Source organism: Balaenoptera borealis (genome assembly GCF_965194805.1).
Source record: "Balaenoptera borealis genome assembly, chromosome: 3".
Classification (NCBI taxonomy): domain Eukaryota; kingdom Metazoa; phylum Chordata; class Mammalia; order Artiodactyla; family Balaenopteridae; genus Balaenoptera; species Balaenoptera borealis.
This window is the reverse complement of record NC_138866.1, coordinates 135,599,043-135,625,311: the sequence shown is the minus strand read 5'-3', so window position 1 is coordinate 135,625,311 and position 26,269 is coordinate 135,599,043. Positions and strand designations below refer to the sequence as shown.

Below are 26,269 nucleotides of genomic sequence, written 5' to 3'. Positions count from 1 at the left end.
AGGGAGAGACAACAGGCATAGCCCAGTGTCAGCCCTCTGACTACATCTTGTCATGAGTGAGGACCCTGAGCTGACGAGGCGTGGGACGGCGGGGATGGTGCGTGAATACCTGAAGCATTGGTGCGAATGTACAAGATCTCGCTCTTGGCTCCACGGATGTGGTCATTCTCCACCATGGTGAGGGTCACAGCCTTGACGTAAACGGCATACTGTGTCCAGGGCTTCAGTCCATGCAGTAAAATGCCGGGCTCCACGTCCTTGTTGGGTGGGAGGTCCACATCTACCATGTTCCAGCTGTTGGAGCCGCAGGCATCCTGCCCGTCATACTCTGTGACGTTTTTAAAGGGTCTGAAACACAATCGATGAAGCTCAGAGAATGTTTTAGGCCGCTGACATCAAAGCTCTCAGAAACCTCCCCCCAAGGGCCTCCCACATCATACTTTCTATAATGGGAATTCTAGATAAAACGAGTCATCAATTAGATCTTTATAGAAGAATAAAATTAAGCCACCGGACTCCAGGTTTCACACAGTTCTGTACACACTATAGAATCGAACCCTCTGCCTCAGGAAGAAGAAGTTCCATAATTACTGGGATTGGAAATGCTGCTCCTTAAGAATATACGCAAATGCTCTTTCCCTCTCGTCCCCATTTTTTCACCATTAAGAAAAAACAAGCGTAGTCGTTTAATACAAACATCATTATTGATAAAGAATAACTTCTGGAGAAAAATGCCTTTGCTACAGAAAAACAGCTTCTCAAATACAGCTTCTAAAATCTAATATGCTCACAAACAATTCTGATTGCTTAAGTATCTGATAACATTCAAATATTTCGTTTCCAGATTATCTCAGACACTAACGTCACTGTCAGAGCACTGGTAGACTGTTAAAGAAGATGATGATTCTGCACAGATGCGGAGTTGGGCAGGGATTCCACGCCTCTCAGATGAAAGGGCCAGACAGCCACTGGCTTCTGAAACAGACATTCACACACCCCTCCCTGTCGTTGTGATAGAAGATGAGTGACTCCCATGTGCAGGGACAATGAATGCCTGATAATCCCGCATCCTGCTTTTCTCATGGCAATGGCACTCCCAGGGCCCCGGCTCCAGCAGGGGGAAAGGGTACCAGATGCTGCCACTGGTGGCTCTAGTTCCAGCTCCGGGGAAGCCAAGCACCTGGGAAAGGGACCTATAGCATCAAGGTGGGACCTGGGTGAGAAGGGTGACTAAGACGCCTGGGGGAACCGCCTGGATACAGGAGGCAAAGGAAGGAAGGGGGAGACCAAGAAGAGCTGCCATCTGGAGGGATGTCCTGGCTGCCCCGGCAGGCAAATGTCCTCTGAAGGCACAAGAAAAGCCCCCAGTAGATTTTGGGAGAAATTCTGAAAGGTTTGAGACATGGAGGTCAGTCTTTCTCCATTCTCCGTCCCTTGTTTGGAGGGCTTATGACCTAGAGCAGAAGGCCACACCTTGGGAGGGGCCACAGATAGAGTGACCAGAATAGATGATGGACCCACCTGGGGGTCACCTCAAGGGGAGCCGAGCATCCTGAGGGGTGTTCCCAGACTATGGATTAGGGGGGACCAAGGCTGCAATGATATTGCAACCAGGCCCTCCATCCCCATTCATGAATGTTTGGACTGACCTAATTCTCCACAAAACAAGTTTTCCCCTTTGGACTTATTTTATTCAAGCACCTCTAATCACCCACTGAAGAATGAAAGGCCTCAAGCTAACACTTTTTTGTTTGTAGCTGTCACTGGCGGTGATGGATGTCACATGACAGACAGGAGGGTGGCGAGGATGAAGCCCTGCCAACACGTCACCAAGCACAGACACTCACGCTTCCTTGTAGTAGACGGTGAAGCTGATGAGGTCCCTGTAGTCAGGGGGCCGGTACCGGTGCCAGGTGATGATGATGCGGTTCTTCCACGTGGTGGTGGAGGTGAAGTGCAGGACGTCACTTTCACCTGGGGCAGAGGCACATCCATGAGTGACACCCATCTATGTCCTTTCCCTCCACGTGTCTTGAGAGGTCACCTGCCCTGCACTATGGCCCTCTCCCCCAAAGCTGTCTGTACTTGCAAAGCCCCTTTTTGGACTTCTCAGTGGCTTTCTTGTTTCTACTAAGGACCCAAACATTGTGCTACGTGGCCTCCAAGGGGCTCGGTCCTTTGTTTAGTACACTTGGTGGCCCTGGACGTGAACCTGTGAGTGATTCCTAACCTGGAAGAGAAGGACCACAGGATGGAGGACACAAGAACGCCTTGGCGGTTCCAGCTAGTGCTGACGCGCAGCGGGGGATGGATTGAGCGCTGATCAGACCCATTTCACCTGGAACAGCCTCTGTGCTCTGTGGGAAGGAAGCCTCTGCTGGTGAGGCATGACGGGGATGCTGCCCCGAGCCCCCTCTTGCTCCCGGACCTGATTCAAACTGCGATGAGAACCCGGGAAGAACTGATGACTGCCCCCCTCGTGGAGACGCGAAGTTCTCCTACGAATTGTCCTTCCCCCCGTGTCTGCCCGACTCCCACTGCACCCTCAGCAGGTGAAGCAGAGGCTAAAGGCAGTTAAAAACTGAGAAGTCTCTGGGGCAAAACGTGATAGATTGAGATGGGAAAAACGTTGCAGTTCCTGCTAAAGTGTTATTTAGAGAGGAAACATGATTTCCTTTTCAAAGGAAAATAAATGGCTACTGTATTCATGATCTGACAGGTCAGACTGGTCGACTCTAAGGAGAAAAACACTTTGACAGCACTCTGCTGCATCCGCTTCCGCTATGGTCTGAACGGGGAATGTGGTGAGGGCTGGGGCGGGGCATGTGAGGGAGAAGGCCCTTCAGCTCTGCGTCTGGTTTCTCGACTCTAAAAACTCTTCCTGAGCAACTCGAGTGTCTACCAGGTAAATCCAGAGCCAGCAAAACGAAGTCCAATGCTGACGGTTTCGCAGATTCTCTTGCACCTGTGAGTGCACGTGCAAATCACCCTGGATCACGTAGATTATTTTTTTCTAATACCTGTCCCTTATCAAAAGCCGATGGTGGAGAGTCTATTTTTATAACTTGATCCAGCCACACAGAACCACACCATTTTTAAAAGCAGTTTTACATACAGGGTTAGGTGAGAAACTCACTGCTCAGAGGCAAAACCTTAAAGCAGAAGTCTCATAACCAGTGTAAGATTATAATTACATTGTTCTAAATTTAAAAAGCAGTATCAATCCAGGGAGGCAGGCTCCCTCCACTTTTCATGTTGTGGTAGGAACCAGGAGGAGGCCAGATCAGGGACGGGGGCCCCTGGCCTCCCCTCCACTCCAGAGATGGAGGGCCGGACTTGCTCCCTCCCAGGGCTGGACAGGACCAGCTCTCCCCTAGAAAATAATCCAATGGTGTGCCTGAGCATAAAAGACACTTGACTCTGTGTATTCTGTAAGCACCTCTTTAAAATCTGAGTGAGAACACATTTATAAATGTTTAGCACACACAAATAGATGCTATGGAAAATTTACAAATATGAATCTGCCCCACTACTGCCTTTGAAGATATCCACGTGTGAGCAAAGTGCTCGTTAAGGAGGCCTCATGTGAAACAAGGAGGGGGCCACGAACGGAAGCTGCTGTGTAGATAGGAGGAGGGTCCACTCACAGGAGGCTCTCTCTCCGTTGTTCCTGGTGTTTATGTCCCCTTTGCTCTGGCGTCCTTTAGTCCCTGTCACTTCCTCCATGCGGTAAATCTCGGAGACACACAATTTGGGATTGAAAGCAAAGTACATTTTCCCAGCTTTGATGGTCAGGTTGCGGTGGTCCCAGTCCCACAGCTGCTGCAAGTTCTGGTTGTCGAGGACGTAGAAGGAGTAATTCCTAGAAGCACAGAAATCAGCATCAGCACCCTTGCCCTTTGCCACCAGACACCCCATGCTGTGCCTCTTCGCCACAAGGCTCCAGAAAACACTGCCTTTGCTGGTAAGACATGTAGTTATTAACGGTATCTAAGAAAGAATAGTCACTGTTAACAATAGCAACAATATGATTCAAGGACAATATCAAAATAGATAAAACACTAATTAATTTGATGACCCCTATTACCAACAATAATGCTTCTCACACTGGAGGATGCTACTCAAATCATTCCCTAGAAATGCCTCTGGTTATTTCTCTGAAGCAGAGTATGTACAATGAGCTTGAAATCAGTCCATGGGAGAACAGATATGCTCTGCTACTCAACCGGAACAGCTTACAAATTTGCTGTAGAAAGTCTGCCATTATCCTTGGGGGTAAATCCCATCCCATCCGTGCTGTCAGCAGCATATGACGGGGTAGGAGAGCGAATGGGACAGGGAGACAGACTCGGGGGTGGACCAACCCTGGGTCAGCTCCCTCCTCCAGATTCACCCCACCCTGAAAAGCCTCAGCCGAAGTCCCCAGGGAAGGTGGAGGAGGATAAATGGCCCCCAATGGGCAGTCCCCCAGGCCACCCATCCAGGCAACAGCAACTCAGTGTCCAACAAGTTTAGGGTGCACAAAGCTTATTTTCAGAGGGCTGGGCCCCACCCCAGGAGTTTCTCATTAGCAGGTCTGGGTAGGCTGAGAATCTGCATTTTTAACCAGTGCCCAGGTGATGCTGGGACCACACTTGGAGAAGCACTGGTCTAACAGATGCTGGGCACCACCGAGGGGCTGGGGGTCCAAAGCCGACCAAGTCAGACATCGGTCCTGCTCCCAGTGGGTGGACACAGAATCAGCAGACCCAGCTGCTTCTGAAGGAGAGGTGGGGGGACAGCCAGCACCGGCAACCACTAGCACTGGCCACCCAGAGACAAACCCATACCCGGGGAGGCAAGAGAGCAGACAGCTCCAGCTTGGGGTCTGGAGAAAGAGCCTTGCAGGTCCTTTCTGTTCTGGGTCCGTTGGTAAACCAGGCAGGCAGGGTCACAGATGCCATCTGAGTCCTCTGTGCTGACAGGTCTGCTCCCCACAGACCTCAGACCCTTCTGCCCCTCCTATTCCCCAGCCTGTTTCCTTCTGGGGCTCACTCAAGCACCTTCTACAAAACTGAGTCTAAGAACTGGTGCCACATTTTGAGCTATTTCTAGGACCCTCTCAGGGATCCAACACATAAATAGTAGAGAAGAAAGGATCCCAACCTTCTTCCCAGAGCCGGGACAGCCCAGACAGAAGCCCAGAGACCTCCTCTGCCCCGGGTGGTGTCCACTGGGCACCCCTGTGCATCCGGTGAGGTTCACTTACACCCAGACCAGGACCTCTACCAGGACTCTACCCGCCGGTCAGTCCACAGCCTGAGTCTCACTCATCGAGAGCAAAGCAAAAGCTATGGTTCCAGTGCTGTGAAGCCCACCTGTACATTTCCCCGGGAATTCATGAGGCATTCAGAGACAGGGGTCCAAGACTAGCAACGCCATTTATGAGCTGTACAGCCACAGGCAGGTCACTCAGTGCTTTCTGTAGCTCCGTTTACTCATTTATTGGACAACAAGGGGCACAAACAGTGTCATATGAGCTCCCTGTCGGTTTTAAGGGCCCAGGACGAGTTACTGAGCTGAGGTGGGATCTGCTCCCCCAGCCTGAAGCCCAGCCCCTCCATGAGCACCGGGTCCCGTCCGCGCAGGTGCTGGGGGTGGGGGTGGGGATCCTGCCCACACAGGGGCACAATGAGCCAATGAGTCCAGAGGCAGCACCTCAGAAACCAAGCCAGGCTCCTCACAGACCCATCTGAGGCCTCGACACATTCACGGCCACCAAACCAGGTGACAAAAACTGGCAAGTCAACAAATCCTTTCCTTTCAGCAAGAGCTCACTCCCCAACATCTGCTGGAAAAGGAATGTAAGACATTGTCCAAAGGAATCTAGACTTGGGCTACGTACCACAAGGCCATGTGTGCAGGAGGAGGGTGGCATGGGATGTGGAAGGTGGGATCCACAGTGCCCCCCCATCTGCTCCCTCACTGCCAGGCTGCAGGTGATGCTGCCGGGAGAAGGGGTGTCCGCAGAGTTACAACCGGAGGAGGGGTTCACAGGTGGAGGCAGATGCCTCCTATCATAGGCCACTCTTGCCCTCAGAATACTCCCAGCTCTGAAGGACACTCTGCGGCATCAACACGAACCCCGTGAGTCTGGCTGCTCCCAGGTTCCCAAGTAGGCCACATGGGACAAAATCTCCTTGTTGGTGCAGAAAGCTCTGGGCCGGGAGTAAAGGCCAATTACCCAGGTCAAATTGCTGACTCAACCTAGGACGAGGTTTTTATTTTAGTAAACTAATTTCACTAGCAGAGAACATAACCGCACCGAAAATACCTTCTGAACAAAACATGCTTCTCCCCAGGGGAGGGAGCATGAATTATAAATCAGGAATTTGACAAATGAATGGCAGGCACACTGAAATTCTGTGTATGTGACTAATCACTTTGAAAAGCAAGATTATCTTTTTACAGTAAACATAAACATTTTTTTACAGCACCGAGAAGGCCTGGAGCCAGGATACCAATATCAATAAAACCCGGGCATTATGGAGCTTATGTAAGCGACAGAAAAATAAAAGTGAAACCCTCATCACAATGATAATCAAGCCATTCACGAGCTGCCTGTCAATACTGCTCTTGTTTTCCCAACCCCAGCTGGAGGCCCGGCTGCCCACACATTCCTTCCATGATCAGGTGAGGATTAAGAGCCGGTAAAAGGCAGAAACTTGTCTGCATATCTTCAACACACACATATACACACACTTAGATTTTATTGTTTCCTAAAGGAAATGCCTGTTTAAGTCAATTATTCTGTAAATGTGATTTCCTTATTGTTTCTAAGCTGACTGCCTTTACATTCAAAACATATTTAAAAAAATGATCTGTTTATTCTTCTGTCCCTTACACAGGCTCCGGTGGTGCCTGGGTTTTATCTATATTGGTATCCTGGCCCCAGCTCTCTTCAAGGTTGCAAAAAATGTTTGTTTCTATGCTTGGGTGGGCCCCATCTGCCAAAATGTAGACCAATGTGGGAGGTTATCTCCTTGAGGACATCTATATATTATCTACATCAATATTCTAAACGCCCAGCACATACTATACACCTAACTGTTTTATTTATGGCTCCAGTCTCAGGGCTGTCCTACTTCTGAGTTGTCAACACCACCACCTCCCCGCCTGCTCGAATGAAGGGCAGGAAGGATGGGGAAGCAAAGGAAGGCAAAGTGCTGGGGATTCGAGTGGTACTTAGAAGACAGCCCCGGGTCCAGGGCTCGGACCACTGCACGTGGGAATCCAAAGATCGGGGTGGAGCGTCATCTCCACTCTCACTAAGCAATAACTCTAGGCAAGGTATTTCTTTGGCTTCTCCCCACCTGGTACAGATGGGGCTGAGGGTGGGGTCTCCAGCGCATGGGGGCAGAAAGGGACATTCCCCCCTTTCCAAACTTTGTTGACAAATTGGAAAAAAAAAAATCATTAGTCCCTTTCATTTCTCAGAGAAAAAACCATGGCCTCTTTCGGGCGGTCCCTCGGGGGCATCAGAACCCAGCACATGGGGGCTTGTCTCCGGCAGCCGAGCCATCTGCAACTGATGCAGGATTTGGTCTTTTCACATATGCTGCCTCCAACCTGTCTGCAACGGATTGCTTTATACCACGTCCAATCTCCCCCAAAGTTCAATATTTACACCAGCCTCGGAGGTTCAGCAAGGGTGGGAATTTATATTCAAGTGGCACTAGGCACCAAACAGATACTCCAAAAATGTTTCCTCTTTGAGGGTTTTAAAAACAGCTTTACTGAGGTATAATTTATCTACCAAAAAAATTCACTCATTATAAGTGTACAGTTCCAGAAGCTTCAGTAAATTCATACAGGTGTCCAACCATCACCACGATGCAGCTTCAGAACATTACGTCACGCCGAAGTTCTTCATTCCCGATGGTGGTCAATCTCCAATTCCATCCCCAGCTCTTTACTGATCTGCTTTCTGCCGCCATAGTTTTGCCTTTTCTACAAAGCACATATTAATGGAATCACAAAATGTGTAGCCTTTTGTGTCTGGCTTTTTTTCACTTAGCCTAATGTTTCTGAGGTTCAGTCATGTTGTTACATTATTGTTGGGCAGTAATTGTGCCACATTTTATTTATCCATTTATCTGCTGATGGACATTTGGATTGTTTCCAGTGGGGTATTTTGGTGGTGGTGGGGGTTGGTATCATGAATAACACTGCTATGAGCAATCACATACAAGTCTTGTGTGGACATGTTTTCATTTCTCTTGGGTAGATACTGGGGTAGAGCCTGGAACTGCTGAGTCACGTGTCTGAGTGTATATTTTTTGGAAGTCTGGAAGAAGTGTTAAAGTACAGCCATGTTGCGACCTAATCTTAGAGTTGCAAGAAGGCAGAATAAAGCACAAAGTGTTGCAAAGTCAAGTGGCGGGAACATGAGCAGAGAAGCCTAACTGCATCCAAGAATTCCAATTCTTATAACCCACCACCTCCATCTACTCTTATTCTTTTCAGGGCAACAATCCTTGATGGCACCAACAAATCTGAAATTTTAATTCATTTATCTGATGTATCACAAAATACGGTTGTTCAAATAAGGGAATTTTTTCAGAGAACAGAAATATTCTCTTTCTTATTCAAGGGCTTAAAAATTAGCCATTTCATAGGAATCTTGTACATGTGTATTCCAAAATCCATTTCCTTCCAAAATAGCACAACCTTGATCTTCTTAATGTCTAAGGTTATTACTCCAGAAACACATCACCTTACACAGAGTAATGTCCTCAAGGAAGCCTTGGCCATCCGAATTCTTCTGGACAAACTGAAGACTGCCTATGTTGTCCGGCCCCTTTCTCCAGAGACCAGCAGCCCTGCTGTCTGTTCCGATGTGATTTTGCCTATGTCTGTCCCCAGCCTGGACATCAAATTCCAGAATCAGCTCACTCTGAGTGAGGACTAAGAGGTCTACTCCAGGTAACGTTCTTGAATTTCATACTCTGGACTTGACTCCGTGGTCTGGGCTACTCAGGAGACATTTGGAGATGGGTCTCAGTTCCAGTTTGGAAAGCTAAGGGTGACACATACAAAGGATCTCTGTACTACAAATTTGTCTGTTCTTCATCAAAACAAAAGGCTACAAAACTTTCTTCCCACTGAACCAAATGGAAGCACTTACTTATATTCTCATTGGTTATGAGAGGTACAAGAAAAATCATACTTTAAGGAACAGTGTGACAAGAAAATATTTAGGCAAAAAAATCAAAGGGCTTTGGGGATATGCTTCTGAGAAGAAGGAATAAAGGGGTAAAACAGTGGTTTCCAATCTTTGCTGCACATTGAAATTACCTGGGAATCTTTTGAAAAGCAATATGCTTGGATCCCACCCCCAAACATTTTGACTGAATTGGGACAGAGTGCAACTTGGGCATCAGGATGTCTTAAAAGCCCCCAGATGATTCTAATGTATAGCAAAGTGTGGGAACCCGTGGGGTAAAAGTCATCTTGGCTTACACCAAAAGCACACTCAAGTGAAATGTTCTACTGACACTCCGGTAACACAAAAGCCCTGAAAAGGTTCCACAGCCTATCCAAATTATAACCTCCACACCTGGGTGCATAACAGCTTACGTAATTCTAATACCACCTACCTCTCCAGTATTATTTGCCAAACAGGTCCCAGGATGCCTCGACTCGTTGCCTTTGCTGCTGCCGCCCTGTCCTGAAATGCCTTTCTTTACCCTCTGCTTGCTGTTTCTGGAAACCCTCCAAGGCCCATCTCAAAAGCCACCTCTTCTCAGAAGCCTGTCTGATCTTCTTCTTCTTTTGTTTTTGTTTTGTTTTTTTTTTAAGGTTTTTTTGATGTGGACCATTTTTAAAGTCTTTATTGAACCTGTTACAATATTGCTTCTGTTTTATGTTTTGGTTTCTTGGCCAGGAGGCATGTGGGACCTTGGCTCCCTGACAAGGGATTGAAGCCGCGCCCCCTGCATTGGAAGGCAAAGTCTTAACCACTGGACTGCCAGGGAAGTCCCCTGTCTGATCTTCTTAATCAGATACCTGACTCTTTTTTCATGCCCATGGCATGTGTCTTTTCTTTCCCTGTAGCACTCTGCAAGTTCTGCTCGGCACTGCTGGCATTTATCTATTTATCATCTACCTTTCTTCTCTTCCTCCCTCTCACTCTTCCCTTTTTTTTCTTTTTTTTTTCAGGTTTGAGCAGAAGACTGTCTCTTTTTATAGCTCATTTTGCATTCTTCTTAAAAATTTATTTATTTTTATTGAAGTATAGTTGACGTACAATATTATATAAGTTTCATGTGTACACATAGTGATTCACAATTTTTAAAGGTTATATTCCATTTATAGTTATAAAATATCGGCTATGTTCCCTGTGTTGTACAATATATCCTTGTAGCTTATTTATTTTATATGTAATAGTTTGTACCTCTTAATCCCCTACTCCTAAATTGCCCCTCCCTCCTTCCCTCTCCCCACTGGTAACCACTAGTTTGTTCTCTGTATCTGTGTGACTCTTCCCTTCTTACAGGAGTGAGAGGAGTAGGCAAAGGGGCTGGACCTAACCCTCTTCCTAAATCTGAGGAATACAGAATTGAGTTGTTGCTACTGGTCACACCTGATACAAAGCCAGCAAGGGTATTCATCACAAGCAAGGATGGCCCATACATTTTGGGTCATGGGTGAGGAAGGCAGCTGAGAGAACACAGCTCCCATCAAGAGAGGCAAGGTTCTCAAACTGTATCTAAAGAGACAGCCTCCAAACAATGGCAGGCAGGAATCCAAGGCTAGAAGCCCAGCATCCTCAGAGCTACAAGGGCTACTAACCAGCAGCAGGTTCACCATTGCCCTTCCCTGACATCTAAAGTACTATCAGCAGGGCAGGGGCCTGAAGCTTAGCTGAGCTTGGAAGTGGCCCAAACACCTAAGCAATGACATACATCTGTAAGAAGACCCCACTGGGACTTTGGGTTTTACACATGATTCAGATAATGAGAAATACATCATAAATATTCTTGCAAATAAAAATCACACTTTAATTTTCAGCTACACTCAAGTGCATAACACTTTTAGTTAACACACAACTGAAAGGTAATCACATCATGTAATAATTCCTAATAAAATTAATTAAAATCTCCTGTTAGCTTTCCCCTCTATGTATATCACTTGCTCAGCCTGGAGAAAAAAAAAAAGAATGTGTATCCTCAAGCAGCAGGAAAACTTGCAGGTACCAATATGCCAAAGCAAAAGTGCTTACCAACACCAGGGTTTCCAGAAACACAAACCTACTTGGAGGAAAAAAATAAAAGAACTGTGCTAAATTCATTTTAAAATTTAATACAACCAACAGTAACCCCATCACCTCAAATTGGCAGAGCCTCGGCTTGCCATGTCGGTGACCTGGGACACTTGGGCTGGGCACAGTGGCAGCCTCCTTGGATTCACCAAAAGGAAGACATTTTTCTAAAGAATCAGTGTTCCCAGCGGGGAGGACAGTGTGCTTTTCAAGGATGGAATGAAGAGCTGCCCTCTCTCTTTAGCTATATCAGATGATGGAATTTTAAGAATTTAAGACTGACCAAGAGTGTGTCTGAGAAAAAGCAGGAAGGCTGTAAGGAAACCCTTATGCGGTAACTTTATCCAGTCAGGGCACATAAATCAGCAAGGACAACCTTTCTCATGACCTTCCCACCTCTTGCTTTCCTAAATTATTTCCCCAAATTCTCTTTAGAAGGAATTAACTCATTTATGGATGTCTCCTTTTATTTCAAAGCATTAGCTTAAAGCCAGGCAAGAGCTGTATTTAAAGGGGGGTCGGTGAAGAGAAGCATGTACGCAAAGGAACACCTGGGCTAAGTGCTGGAGAGAAATTGTGCGTGCAGGAAGCACCCGCTTTTACTCCTCCTCTGGTGAAAGGCCTCCGCTAGTTTAAAACCCTTACCACAAAGCACGTCTCTGCAGAAGGCAAAAATTCTATCAGTAGCACAAATCCTACAAGCTGATCAATAGAAACAATTCTGTGAATCAAGATTTCTTTGTAACAAAATGAACTGTTCATATGCCTCCAAATCTCTGATGTTCTGATACATCTGAAAAGATGGAATGGCTTTTACATAGTGGACTACAGCACCCTGAGGCAGATAAGGGACCCATAAATGATGATTTCATGGAGAGGTAAGCACTTTAGACCCACTCCCAGTGCTTTTGGCAGAAAGAGCCCCTACTGCAGCCCCATCTGCTGCTTTGCTGGCCACAGTCAGACACGTAACCCTGGATGGGTCACAACCCAGTCCTGAGGATGGAGAATTGTGACTACACGAGACCCCATGTGAGGAGGTGGGTCCTCACTCAGGGCGCCCACACTGCTGTCATTTTCACTTCTTCTTTTTAATGAGAAAGGGCTCTTCCCTTAGAAACACAGAACTTTAAAATGCAGGTTGCTTACTCTGTGGTGGGAGAATGTCAGCCCGTGAAATTTGGAGCACTTACCCCTCTAGCTGCTCCTCTCCTAGGATCTGGCGAAGGTTCTTCAGGAAGGACAAGGAGACCAAGGCATGGGAGTGGCGGATCTTCACGTAGCCCGTCACGACCTCGATGAGTCCCATGAAGTTCTCCAGTTCCGAAGCGATGTTGTCTACGGTAAGGGGGACCGTGTTACTGAGCATTCACTAAGCGTGAGCGGGGCGGACACACTTGGTTTCTCGCAAACACGTGTGGAGAGCAATTCAGTGCGGGTCTTGTTTTCATGGTGCCACTGAGGTGCTCGGGCATCACAGGACCCTTGTCCCTTGTCAAAAATGCGTTTCCCTAAGCTTGGCTTTCAACACCCTCGCCTGGGATGGGGCCCCCAAGGCCAGGGAAGGGGAGTTTCTAGAAGGCTGGGTACTGCAGCTCCCAGGCTGATTAACAGAATGTAATATCATAAACACCAGACTGCCAATTAGCTAAGGCGGGCACATCTAGGGAACTTCTTTAATATGCTCTGTCAACAGACAGTGCTGCCTCCAAAGTACAAGGGCATGACTAAATAAACAACATTTCCTCGGTCTCATTAGGAACTGCCTCTGCCGCATTTCTAGTTCCTAAGATACAGGGATCTATATTTAAAGCTTCCATCTTACTAAGACTGGAAGAAAATGCACCAAAACATTAACAATGGTTATCGGCAGGTAATTTTTAAAAATTCAGTTCTATGCTTCTACGTTTTCTGTAATGCACATTCATAATCCTCACAGATATAAAATAGTTGGGAACATCGTTGCTAATAGATGTGTAAAAATGACAAGATGTATAAAGGTGTATTTCCTTTAATTTTGTAGCCTATTTTTTTCTCATAGTAAATAAAAAACATAAACTTCAGTTCAACTTATGCCAAAATTATAACACATACCATAATGAACTGGGTATGGTTCAACTAACAGAATTTTACTGTGTATGATTTGTGAAGGCTTAGTTGATAAAAGGTTCTATTTTGCTTTCAATTGATAAACATCAAAGAATAAGTGTACTGTCCTCCAGGGTAACACCCTACATTTATGTACAGCTTGATGGTTTTCCAAGAGAAATGAAGGAGAAATTCAAGTTGTAAAGACTAGCGGTTGCCTGCAGTTGATGTTTCAAGGAAAAGATCCTGAATTTTAAATGTGGGGCGGGGGACTTCCCTGGTGGTGCAGTGGTTAAGAATCCGCCTGCCAATGCAGGGGACACGGGTTCAAGCCCTGGTCCGGGAAGATCCCACATGCCACAGAGCAACTAAGCCCGTGCACCACAACTACTGAGCCTGCACTCTAGAGCCCGCGAGCCACAACTACTGAGGCTGCATGCCATGACTACTAAAGTCCATGCGCCTAGAGCCCGCGCTCCGCAACGAGAAGCCACTGCAATGAGAGAAGCCTGCGCACCACAACAAAGACCCAATGCAGCCAATAAATAAATAAATAAATAAAATAAACAAAAAATAAAATTAAAATAAATCCTCACAGTCAAAATCTGAAAGATTTATTTAAAAATAAATAAATAAATAAACGTGGGGCAGGACTGATGCCTTCTAGTCAAGGCTGAGGAAGGACCTTTCCAATGAGATGTGTAACCGATCTCCTGTGGTGGCTATAAACCGGAAGGCACATTGCATCGTCACGCGCAAATATGTACCAATTCCTCCTCAAATTATACTTCTCCATGGATTTAATTCATGGATTAAATTTTTATCTTGAGGATAGGAATATAAGAAAAAAAGAAAGGTGAGCCATTTAAAGGATATGTTCTAGGGAATGAGGAAATCTCTTTTAAAAATTAAGAAATCTAGTAAGTGCAAAAAGAATAAAACTTCAGAATACCATGAAAGTAAGAAAATTCTAGCTCTGTGGAAACAAAGTTATCTCTTGTTGTAGAGGAGTGAAAGGTGTTGTGAAAATCAAGGGCTATCCAAAAATTCAAAAGAACTAAGCAGAAAACTTGTTGCTGCCATCTCTAAACCATAAGAATAGAGCTCACTCATTGTACAAATGGTATTAAGGAAAAGTAAATGCACAGAATAAATAAGTCATTTTTGCCCCTCAAACTATAAAAAAAAAGAAAAAAATTTCTTCACAAAAGGAATTAGAAAAAAATTCCTTTCAACCTCAACTCCTTCTTATTATATTTCTCCTAGTTTACAAAATTATCAGTACCTTCACCAAGTGGTTCCAGTGGTGAAGAATTTAAGGCACCGTTACTAGAAGCCCTTCTCAATTACAGATCAGAACTGAAAGTATCACCAAATAAGTCAACAGGAAATGCTTCACACAAATGCAATTACCAGGAACGCCATCTACTGCAAATAATGGGGATCCTGTAGAGGGTGAGATGGAAGCTTTAAATGCATGATGACATACATATACTTTTATCTCTTTTGGTTCTCAGAAATAAATTTGGAGATCAGCCACTTTTGGACTTAATAAAATTTTAAAGTGATATCATTAAACTCTTCCCTGGCTCAGTATCTTCAATATATCCAAGTAACCAAGACTCTTTGGACTTAAAGCTCTGCGGACTTGGCTCCGGCTGGAGACTGCTGAGTCATACCTTTGATCCATCGGTCTCTTCTGGGGTTTGTACGTGTTGGGATGTGTGTATCCTGCGTAAGATGCGACTTAAGAAAGATGAGGGATGACCCTCTGAAGAAATAAATTCTGTGCCAATGGCTAAAAATCAGACGGCCTTTCAATCTGTTTTTTATCTCTGAGGGAAACTCAAAGGAGGGGCATTGAGCATGAGGCTTACGCACCATGTTGTTTTTCTAGGCCCATATTTTAGTTGTGAGTCATGGATGAGTAGGAAAAGCATCAACAAAAGAAAACCAAGAGATCTGGCCCTCTCTTCTAGGGAGATGGAACACTTACTGCCGCGTCGGATATTAATGAGTAGATTGCCCTTGAAGATGGTGCATCCTTGGAGCATCTGAGCAGAAGTGACAGAATCAATGGTCTTTGTCTTCTTTTCTTCCTCACACACTTTGGGACAAGGGCCTTCGCAAGGGATGCAGTACATGCTGTTGAAAATAAACCAACCCAAAACACAGAGAGTTGAGTCTGTCTTTTGCATTAAAAAAAATCGTAAAGATATGCTTTTATTCTAGGTGTCTTTACAGTCCACATTACAAAAAGCAACTGGTGGAAGCATTCAAGTGGTCACACTGTTTCTCATCCCCAAGCCTACCCAGGATAAGCCACTCAAATTGCAACCGAAAGGAGAAACTGCCTACAAAGGAAAAGCGTGCTGCCTGTTTCCAGACAAAACACATGATACACCCTTGAGGCATGTGTGTATCATAGGCTGGGACTGGTGAGCCAGCTGGTCCCATGTGGGAGAAACAGCCTTGCAGAAAGAAAGCACCAGGGGCTCCCAAGAAGAACAGAAGTGTTCTCTGATGTTGTGGCCCCTGCTGGCACACCCTGGAGGAGCCATGGGGAGAGTGGACAGGGACAGCAAAGGGACGGCAGAGTCTCTGCCACTAACAGGAATCTAACTCCTTCAGCCAGCGGTCCAGCAAAGTCCAATGAGGGATTCCAAAAGGCATGTGCTATATAGCACAGATCCATTCTTTTCTTGCTAAAGCACAACTGAAATAATTTCTGGACAGTATTTGGCAGAAACTTGTAAATTGATCCAAATGTTGTTTTCGTTGCATACACAATAAAAACAAGGAACTTCCATTACTTTGTAATGAGCTCCTATTTCACGTGGCAATCTTGAACATGCCACAAACCACCAACAGTCAGGTACCAGTGAGTGACACTGGCACTTTTCCTGCTTACCTACCCTTATTTAGGAAACAGTGGACAAAACACTAATCCAGCTGCTGAACCACAGAAAGTTGGGTCAATTTCCAAACAAATAAATGATACAACATTATGGGATGTGTGTGTAATAGGACAGTGAATTGGAGAGCCACTTTATTTACATGATGGTTCTTGAATGATCGTTCAAACTTCATGAAGTGAAAAACAGTCATGAAAACAGTGTAAGTTATAGCTCTTAGCATTAAGTAACCCCCCCACCCCGAACCTTACTGCATATTTAAGGCAAAGATGAAGGGTTTTGTTTAAAAGCTTATAGATAAATAAAATTTCCCTACTGTTTTCTTATTTCATGTTGGGAGAACAGGAGGCAAGGTTTCCAAAGGAACTGGGCCAACCATAGCAACGGAGGTTTCTCCCTTCTCTAACATCAGACTCAACATGCTCACTTCTAGAGTAGGTAGCAGCTTTTCTTCAGTACTCTTTGTTGGTCTTTTATTGCTTCTAATTTACCTACAAACCAGATAATGCCCCACCTCCCTTTTAAAAAACTTTTTATTTTGAAATAATTATAGACACACAGAAGGTTGCAAAAATAGTACAGAAATGTTCTGCGTACCCTTCACCTGGTTCCCCCAATGGTTCCATCTTACCTAATGATAATGCAATATCAACACCAAGAAACTAACACAGGTACAATGCCTGCATATACTTCCATGGCATCTTATCACCTGTGTAATCACCACAACCAGCTAGCCCATCACCACAAACATCTCCCTTGTGCTACCCGTACCGTCACCCTGCCCCCACACCTCTAACTCATGGCAACCACTGATCTCTTCTCCATCTCTATTATGTTGTTATTTTGAGAATGTTATGTAAATGCAATCATATGGTGTGTGACCTTGTGAGATTGGCTTTTTCCACACAGCATAATGTCCTTGAGATCCATCCATGTTGTGTGTGTTTGAATGGTTTGTTTCTTTATACTGTTGATTGATATTCCATGGTGTGACGGATCACGGTTTGCTTAGCTGTTTACCTATTGTGGAGCATCTGTGCTGTTTCCAGTTTTTGGCTGTTACAAATGAAGCTGCTACAAATAACTGTGTACCTGTTTTTGTGGGAACCTAAGTTTTCATTTCTCTGTGATAAATGTTCAGGAGTGTAACTTCTGGGTTGTAGGTTAACTGTAGGTTTAGTTCCCCCTGACATTTTATTCAAATAGCAATTTCTGAACCAAACACCTTTCTTAAAATGTCTAGGAATCATCCAGCACTTAAAAAAAAATGTTTTTCTAAGAAAGTGCTCTGATTACATGTTGATAGTTTAAGCATCCTCAAATCCATTCTGGTACAGAGAGGGTATACACAGTATTAAAAAATAAATATTTTAAAGTAAGTGTCAAATAGGCCTTAAAGGCTGAGAGGGGGATTTATTAGTTCTTGACGGCATTTTATTTTAAAGTGTAAAAGGGAGATCTGTAGCTTTGAACAGACTGTAAGCATTGGTAGGAAAAATAACAGCTCAATTTTTTGAAGAATGAATTACAGTAGAAGAAACTGTCACAGTGCACAGCACACCCCACTTTGCCCGCTACTCTGGCAGCTGCAGATGACTGAATGCCTCCAGACACCACAGGAAACACACCCAAAAGGCAAAGAAGTTATGACCCAAGGCCATGCACCAGCTGCCTCGTCTTGGCCCCCACCCCTGGGAAGGAACTGTGGCTGAGCCTTAACTGGGTTCCAGGCACTGCCCAGGGTACTGGCAAAGCCTTTTTAAGTTCTAGGGCTGCCAATAAAATGTGAGTAAAATGTGGCAGACTTATCTTGGGTGGAATATGTATACTCTCCAGTTCACTGGCACCCTTGGCACATTTACCATTTTAAAGTATTTAAAGTAACTTTTACTATAATAATGGTTACAGAAATGATGACAGGTAGAAAGCTCTACATTTAATTTTATGAAATAATGTGGGCTTTACCTTTGATTTGAAGTTAAGCCTAAGGAAGGAGCAACATCTCCAAATATTACACCAGAAACAGATTCCCCTTTACCAAGACTTGCTTGATGAGGTTTGCAGAAACAGAAGGGAAGTTACACGTTATACTCAAAATGAATGTTTCCTTTTCCAGTGGTATTTTATATTTGTAGAATAGCTTTATTTTGAAGAACCTCGAAACGTAAGGATCCTCTGGTGCTGATCATGAAGTAGGCATTTAGTCCATTACAACAGAACTACTCTCTCCTGAGAGTTCTCTGCTCTGCTCCAGAGGAGGGAACAGCATCCCCAAATCTCTAGTCTCCTCTTGCTTCCAGGGTTATAGTCCTGTATTTTGTAACAATTCTGGCATTGCTTTTTCAAAAACTTAAAACCAATGACAAATTCACAGAAGTCCAGCTGGCATGCACGAGAGGGATGCTGTTTGCCGTAAGGAACTTCTTTGCTTCCCAAGAGAAGTCTCAATGTTCAGGAAGCAAAATGAGAGAGACAGAGAAAACTGAGGGAGGGTGAAGGGTGCGTGTGTGTGTAAGAGGTGCTGATGGAACACACTGCTTGCTCGTAGCGGCAGCTAGCTCAGGCAGGACGGGAGCCGGTGCTAAGAGACTTTGGAGGCCTGCTCACTGCCTTAAGGATGCTGGTGGGCTTGCCGTGTCTTCCTTCCCGCACTCCCAAAGCCTTCACTGGTCTAGTGTTGAGTAGCATTGGGGGTGAGAAAACCTCAACCTACAGTCTCCCGCACCGGCCTGCTGCTGGGGTGGCAGCCCTGCATGTGCACAGGGGGTCAGTGACCTCCGGGGACCTGAGCCCACAAATCAGGTACTTAATTCCAAACGGCCAGGCAGTAGGCTTTCAAACCAAAAAAACTCCCCATCGCTCTTAGAGTCATCAGAAGCTGAAGTTATACCAGCCCTCTGCGGTGGCCCCTCTCCCTTAACCTCCCCAGGGTCCCACCCGGACGGAGCCACTGGCAGCACCAACCTTTCTGCCCCCCGGGCCCCAACACTGACCTCTGGCTGCCGTTGCGGATGAAGCCCGACGGGCACTCCTGCATGCACTCGCCGTCGTGGATCACGAAGCCCTCGGAATCGCTGCTCTCAGCGTTGGGGATGTTGGCGCAGAAGTCACGGTCCACGCAACGCCAGCCCTCGAAGCGGTAGGTGTTGGGCGGGCAGCTGGGCACACAGACACCGGCATAGTAGTAGTGGCGGCAGGCCACGCAGGCCGTGTCATTGTCGGGAGCGCTGCAGCTGCCCAGGCACTCGGGGTGGCAGCACTCGTGGTTCTCCGTGCACGCCCGCTTCCCGCACGCGCTCGGGCACACTGTGGGTGACAGGCAGGGTGTGAGGTCGGCTGAGAGCCAGATCGCTCCACCTGGCACAATCCAACCCACCAACCACACACGCGATCCCCAAATGGAACGTCACTGGGCGTTGGACTTGAATCAACAGTATTACATATTGAGAATTTCATTAAGGCAGGGAGCAAATACTCTGTGTTTGGAGTCAGGTGAGTAGGGTTTAATATCTAGCCTCTCCTATTTGACTATGTTTGGTCTTGGAGGAGTCCTTACCATCTTTGACCTTGATCCTCTCTTTTCTCATCTACAGAATGGGGTAATAAAACCCATCTTGGAAGGTTACCTGTGGCATGCGTGACACCGTGGAAGTCCTATGTGGACAATACAGTTTATTATTACCTTAGAAGGCATTATATGCGTTACTTAATCTGCATTTTGTGTATGTTCCTTATTGAAATATCTTGAAAAGCCTTAGTGTGCAGAAATGCTCATTTATTTTTGAAATGATTAAGCTAGAATATGCTAAAGATGATACCATTCAGGCTGACAAAATAGCTTTAGAAAAGTTTGTGCATGCTTGTATCATATCAAAGGTCTTACCCCAAATAAACAATGATATCTCAACCTAATATACCACAGAGAAGTCCCCATGTCTGATGGTAATTCTCAAATATAAGAAAGTGGGTGGGTGGGCAGTGTCTCAAGCCCAGAGGACCATAGGATATTACAAACTATCTACTCTGAGCCCCTCTATGCTAAAGTTAAGTGAAAGCAGTGTCTAAAAACAAGAGATCCACAATTTTTGTCCCAAATAGATGAGCTGGCATTTATTTCCATAGCGATGCTGTAAGGATCACACTCTAGGGGCTGTTCGCCTTACTAGCAAATAAAGTATAAGTCAACAAAATATGAAATCTGGTTTGCATTATATACTTCCTACTTTTTCCTTGAGTTGGAAAACAACACAAAATTATTTAAATATGTATATTATTGACTCTGACATGCATTATTTAGTGAAGATTCTATTATTTTCTTTATAATAAAAAAAAGATGAAAAAATCAGAGATCATAGATAAGAAAATACATAGAATATCTAGTCCGCTTGACCACAATGTCATCTTATCAGTACCTCCATGGAGACCCTCCCAGATCATTTCCTATGCATGTGCATGCACATATAAATATAAATATCTATAAAAAAGGATCAAGTCATTCTGAAAGCATTTTTTGGCATAACATACTGTGAATTTGACAATAATTTAACAGCTGCGTTGCATGCCATAACATAGTGTATCGTAAGTTATAATCAGTCTCCTACTATTAGACATTTCATTTATTGCCAACATTTTATTAGTACAATGAGCACTCACTCTTCATGAGAATTCTTAATTATTTCAGTAGAATCAATTTCCAGAGTTAGCCTTGCCGGTGCAAACTGTCCTCTGGGAAGTTGGTACCAATTTACACATCCACTAGCTGCATGGAGGAGTACCTATTTTACTGCCAAGAGGTGCATTTAAAAACAGGTATCAGAACCTGGACATTCAAATGAATACTATCACCTCAGAAGAAACAGACAAATTCTCATGATACTGTCAGGCTTAAAATAATTTTGCAAGTTTCTTCTCTGATCATTTTTGGCTAAGACAAAGAGGTGGCCTTCCATTATTTATTCTTATCTATTTTGGTAATAAAACCTTGATTTTTAATTGGGCATTTTGCCACCCAGCTACATATTATATCTCCCAGCCTCTCTTGTAGCTAGAAGTGACCTAAGTTCTAGCCAGTGAGACGCTAGAAAACTTTTGGGGTGGAACTTCCCAGAAGAGTCCTTAAAACAGAGGGGGTACATCTTTCCTCCTCATTGCTGGCTGGAATGCAGGTGTAATGCCTGAAGCTGAAGCAGCCATCTTGGGCCATGAGGTGACCCATTAAGAACAGTGGAGGGGCTTCCCTGGTGGTGCAGTGGTTAAGAATCTGCCTGCCAATGCAGGGGACACGGGTTCGAGCCCTGGTCCGGGAAGATCCCACATGCCACAGAGCAACTAAGCCCATGCACCACAACTACTGAGCCTGCGAGCCACAACGACTGAGCCCACGTACCACAGCTACTGAAGCCCACACGCCTAGAGCCCATGCTCCGCAACAAGAGAAGCCACCACAGTGAGAAGCCCACGCACCGCCACAAAGAGTAGTCCCCACTTGTCGCAACTAGAGAAAGCCCACATGCAGCAACGAAGACCCAAAGCAGCCATAAATAAATAAATAAATAAATAAATAAATAAATAAATAAATTTAAAAAACAACTCATTAAAATCTATTAAAAAAAAAAAAAAAAGAACAGTGGAGCATGATAAAAGGAACTTGGTCCTTCATGACTGCGTAGCCAGTAGGCTAACCCTGGACTGCTTACCTCTAGACTTCTTTACATGAATAAGAAATAAACTTGTGTCTTGTTTAAACACCTGCTATTTGTTAGATGCAACTGAACAAATCCCAACTGAGAAGTGTCTTCAGAGCCAATGTATAATATAAGCAAAGAAGAAGACTGTTCCTGTTGGTCTATGTCATTTTTGTTTACCAGAATTGCCTCTCAGTGATTTCTGCCTGTTTCCAAAAACTAATCTACCCAACAGATTACAAGGAGTAAAGATCTCTAGTCACACCAAGAAGGTATGTTGTTGTAGGAGCTCCTAAGATGTTGGGATACATATACAGTCTACCAAGGGGATCATCTTGAAGTTGATAACACCAATCTGAATGTACAGGCTTAGTGTATTTGCAGTAAATGCACACACACACCACACACACTTTACTCTGAAATCTCACACTTAATCTAATAATCACATAGATTAAATGACTATTTAAGTTCAAATATATCCATTACAGAAGTAACTTCAATGCCCAAGATCTAAAGAAACAATAAAATTGCAAACCCTTAAGTTCAAGTTTTTAAACTAAAAACAAGAGAACTTAAGTCTGCCTATCCTTCATTTAATCATCCACTTAGCAACTATTTATTGAATGTGCGCTGCACCTGTCTGCCAGACCCTGTTCTTAAGAGATGGACAATACACCAGGTAAGAATAGGAGTGTGTAGTGGTGCACAGCCTGCCCTGGGCACCTGGGTTCCCGGGAAAGCTTCACAGAGGTGTGGAGGCTGGAGCTGAAAGCTGAAAGCTGAGGAGGATAAGAATAACACAGATGAAATCACATGTAAATGTGTGTAAAAGCAACTGAGTTGCTGGGGTGGGAGAACTGGGTGCTCGTGAAGATGGCAGGGGTCCAGTAACAGGCGATGCTGGGAGAGAGGAGGGGGGCAGCTCAAAGAAGCATTGTAGGCCTGTCTGAGGGGTTTCGGCTCTTTGGTGGACAATGGGCATCACTGAAGCTTTTGGGCAGGAGAGCAATATGGTCTAATTTTCATATTAGAAAGGTCATCTGGCAGCAACACAGAGGCTTATGATGACCAGAGGGGGCAGAGCTAAAAGAAGAGGGATGAAGCCAGAGGAGAAATATTATGTTGTCCCTACAAAGTTCATGTAATATAATAGATCTGTGAGGTTCATATAGTTAAAATGAAACTAGCTGTAGAAACCATGCTCACGGTGTCACATCACAAACCTGCCGATTGAACACACACCCCATTCAGAGCACTGAAGTCCCCGGAGCTGCTCATTAGCCATCAGCCACCACCAGGCTTTGTGTTTGGAGGAAGGAAAATTGATTAAGAATCTTACGATCATCATCAGAGACTAACTGGGAACAATATCTACTTGTAAAACCCTTCTTTCCTTGCTTACAATTTAAATAAAATGCTATATAAAATGACGAGTAGCAGACATCAATATTAAAAAGCTATTAATGTAGTATTAAAAACTAAGAGCATTTAAAAGAATAGAAAAATGCCCCTGTGCACTTGCTTAGACTCAAACATAAATGTTGGGCATTTCCAGTACGAGAAAGAAAAAAAAAAAAAACTGACAAAATATCCGTAGATATGTTTTGCATTCCATTCCCCATTCCACTGAAACAGCATCTCTGGGCAGTGGTCCATTGCAAACCGCCCCCCCCTGCCCCCTCCGGAGGTGCATTACTAGAATTGCACTGTCAGTCTGTTCTTGCAACAAGCAGCACACAGGCTAGGGAATTAGGGTTTTGTTTCAGCAATAGGAGCTACTTCAGAAGGAATTTCAGTAAAGCTTAAATTAGGTAAAATCCTATTCTTTAAAGGTGGAACAATTCCTCTTAAAGGGATCACAAATCAAGATCACAAATCTTCTACATCACATGATGCAACTGTGCACAAACATGTATCAAATGCTTTGGGGGAATAAAAAAAGGGGTGTGATGGGGAGAGGGAGAGAAAGGTGACTATTTGCTGGAGGACAAACCCCAGGGATGGAAGCCAGTGTTCCCCTGGCTGCAGCACGACCTGAGAGGACTCTGGGAGGGAGGCAGGGGAGCCCGCGGAAGTTCAGGATTAGAGAGTCCTGGAGCCAGCCCCAGAAGCCCGCTGTAAATTTTGCCTCATCTCAATGTATATAAATATTATTAGTGTTCAGGACTATTAAGGGATTTCTTGAAAAGCCCCGGGCAGTGTGTCTCGCCAGCAGACGGATGGCTGCTCCACACGAGTGCCAAAACTTAAAATTTAGTACAGTTACCAAATTTCCAATTACAGAGCTAAGGGAGAAAGGAAGGGAACTTCTTCCCTGGCTTCCATGAATAAGGAGCACACCTAGCATGATGAAAGGCATTTCTACTTTTAAAAATAAAAGGAAAATGGAAGGTGCTATAAATTAACAAATACACAGGGGGGAAAGCAAATTGATTTTTCCCATGAGATCTTTCTATTCATTGGAATTTTTACAATGACCAATAATAACAACGAACGCCTATGTAAACTGTTGGAAAAGCTAACGACAGGTCCCATATCTACACTAAAAGGATTCGTTCAGGGTCACAATCCCATAAAAATGAGGCACTGTATTTAAAAGCTCATTTTCTTCATTTTGGGGGACAGCAAAAAAAGTCACATACATCAACCTTTAACTCTCTTCCTCCTTCCCTGAGTCCTTATATTTATTAAATTCTTTCTAGGGATTTTAAAACCTTTCTTTCTGTACTTGCCAATAAGCTCTTTAACAATCTTTACCTCAGAGAAACTATTTTTAAAAGCATATTTTGGGAGAGAAGATGGAGAACTCATCCTCTTCACACGGAACAAAAAATGGAAAAGGGGCCACTTAGCCACACAACTTCAAAAAACACAAACATTCTATCCCAAATAATTTTTTTTTTTTAAAACATCTTTATTGGGGTATTATTGCTTTACAATGGTTTGTTAGTTTCTGCTTCATAACAAAGTGAATCAGCTATACATATAAATATATCCCCATATCTCCTCCCTCTTGCGTCTCCCTCCCGCCCTCCCTATCCCACCCCTCTAGGTGGACACAAAGCACTGAGCTGATCTCCCTGTGCTATGCGGCTGCTTCCCACTAGCTATCTATTTTACATATCCCAAATAATTTCTAAAGGATAGAACCAGTTCATGGATGTTGAAATAAGGTCAAGCTTCTGAGTCAAAATACAGGTTGGTATAGGGTCCTCTCAGGTACTTCTGGGTACCCTAAGGGACACATCACTGTTCCACATAAAAAGAGGGTGCCTTTCCTAAGAGACAGGCAACACTATGCATTAAGGTGAACTGCTGCTAACTCCAGGAAAGCACACTTTGACTTCCCAAGTACATCAGAGAGACATGTGGTCCAGAGAGATTTTGTGGTTTTCTTGCCCGGCCAGGAGAGAAACTGATTCCATCAGACACTGTGGGGCAGGGGAGGAGAGGGGAGGGAACCCCCAGCTGGGTCAACTGAACTCACAGCAGCCCCCCACCCCCCAAGCACAGCCAGAAGTCTACCCAAGGCTGTCGGCATTCTCCTCCAGAGAGCACTAAGCCACAGCTGAGGATGAGAAAGGCTCCTTTGACTGTTAAATACATCAGCCAGGCCCTAGGCCCGGTCCTGCAGGCTCAGCAGGTAAGACAGCCCAGCCCCTGAGGACGAGCAGTGGGAATATGAGAGGGGCAAGCAAAGGGCCAGTAAGGAGGGCTTCCCAGGGGAAGGGACCACCAGGACCCGGCTTGAAAGGCCAGTAGGAGCTAGCAGGTGCATGGGGGTGATGGCAGGGCTGACGGGGAGCGAGGGCAGAGAACCAGGCTCGGCATGACTGCAGGACTCAGGCTTTGGGACCTGGGTGGGGTGGGGGGAGATTGGGAGGAAAGATGGGGAGACGGAGGCAGAGAGCCACAAGAAGGGCCTTTCAACCCATGGATAGGAGTTTGGCACATTCTTAAGAGAAAAGAGATGCTGTTTGAGGATTTTAAACAGGCAGTCACATGAGCAGATATGCATTTTAGAAGGATCACTCTGGCTGCTAGGTGGAAAAGAAAATGGAAGGACGACCCGCAGGGCCACGGTCGCCATCTCTGCGAGCACCGACAGCGGCCCAGACTAAGGGGGCAGCAGCACAGATGGGGAAAAGCAGGCAGATTCATGTGGTGAATTACTTTTTTTTTCCCCCAGCAGGGGTAGAGAGAGATTGGTTCTGTTCGGGATGGGCTGTTTTCTGCACACGTCCAAATGGAAATGCCTGGCATGGGCTGCTTGGATGTAA

At 45.1% G+C, this 26,269-nt stretch overlaps 1 protein-coding gene across 2 annotated transcripts in view; it reads right to left on the bottom strand.

Moving 5' to 3' along the window:
- The window catches only part of IGF1R (insulin like growth factor 1 receptor), a 311,346-nt gene that overhangs the window by 46,470 nt on the left and 238,607 nt on the right, over positions 1-26,269 (bottom strand). For both annotated transcript variants that reach the window (XM_082387087.1, XM_082387088.1), the window contains exons 3-8: positions 19,299-19,611; positions 15,387-15,535; positions 12,496-12,640; positions 3,648-3,862; positions 1,848-1,974; positions 110-348 (exon numbers count right to left, since the gene is read on the bottom strand). In XM_082387087.1, the coding sequence (XP_082243213.1) occupies positions 110-348; positions 1,848-1,974; positions 3,648-3,862; positions 12,496-12,640; positions 15,387-15,535; positions 19,299-19,611 (1,188 nt within the window). The remainder of the gene's footprint in view (positions 1-109; positions 349-1,847; positions 1,975-3,647; positions 3,863-12,495; positions 12,641-15,386; positions 15,536-19,298; positions 19,612-26,269) is intronic.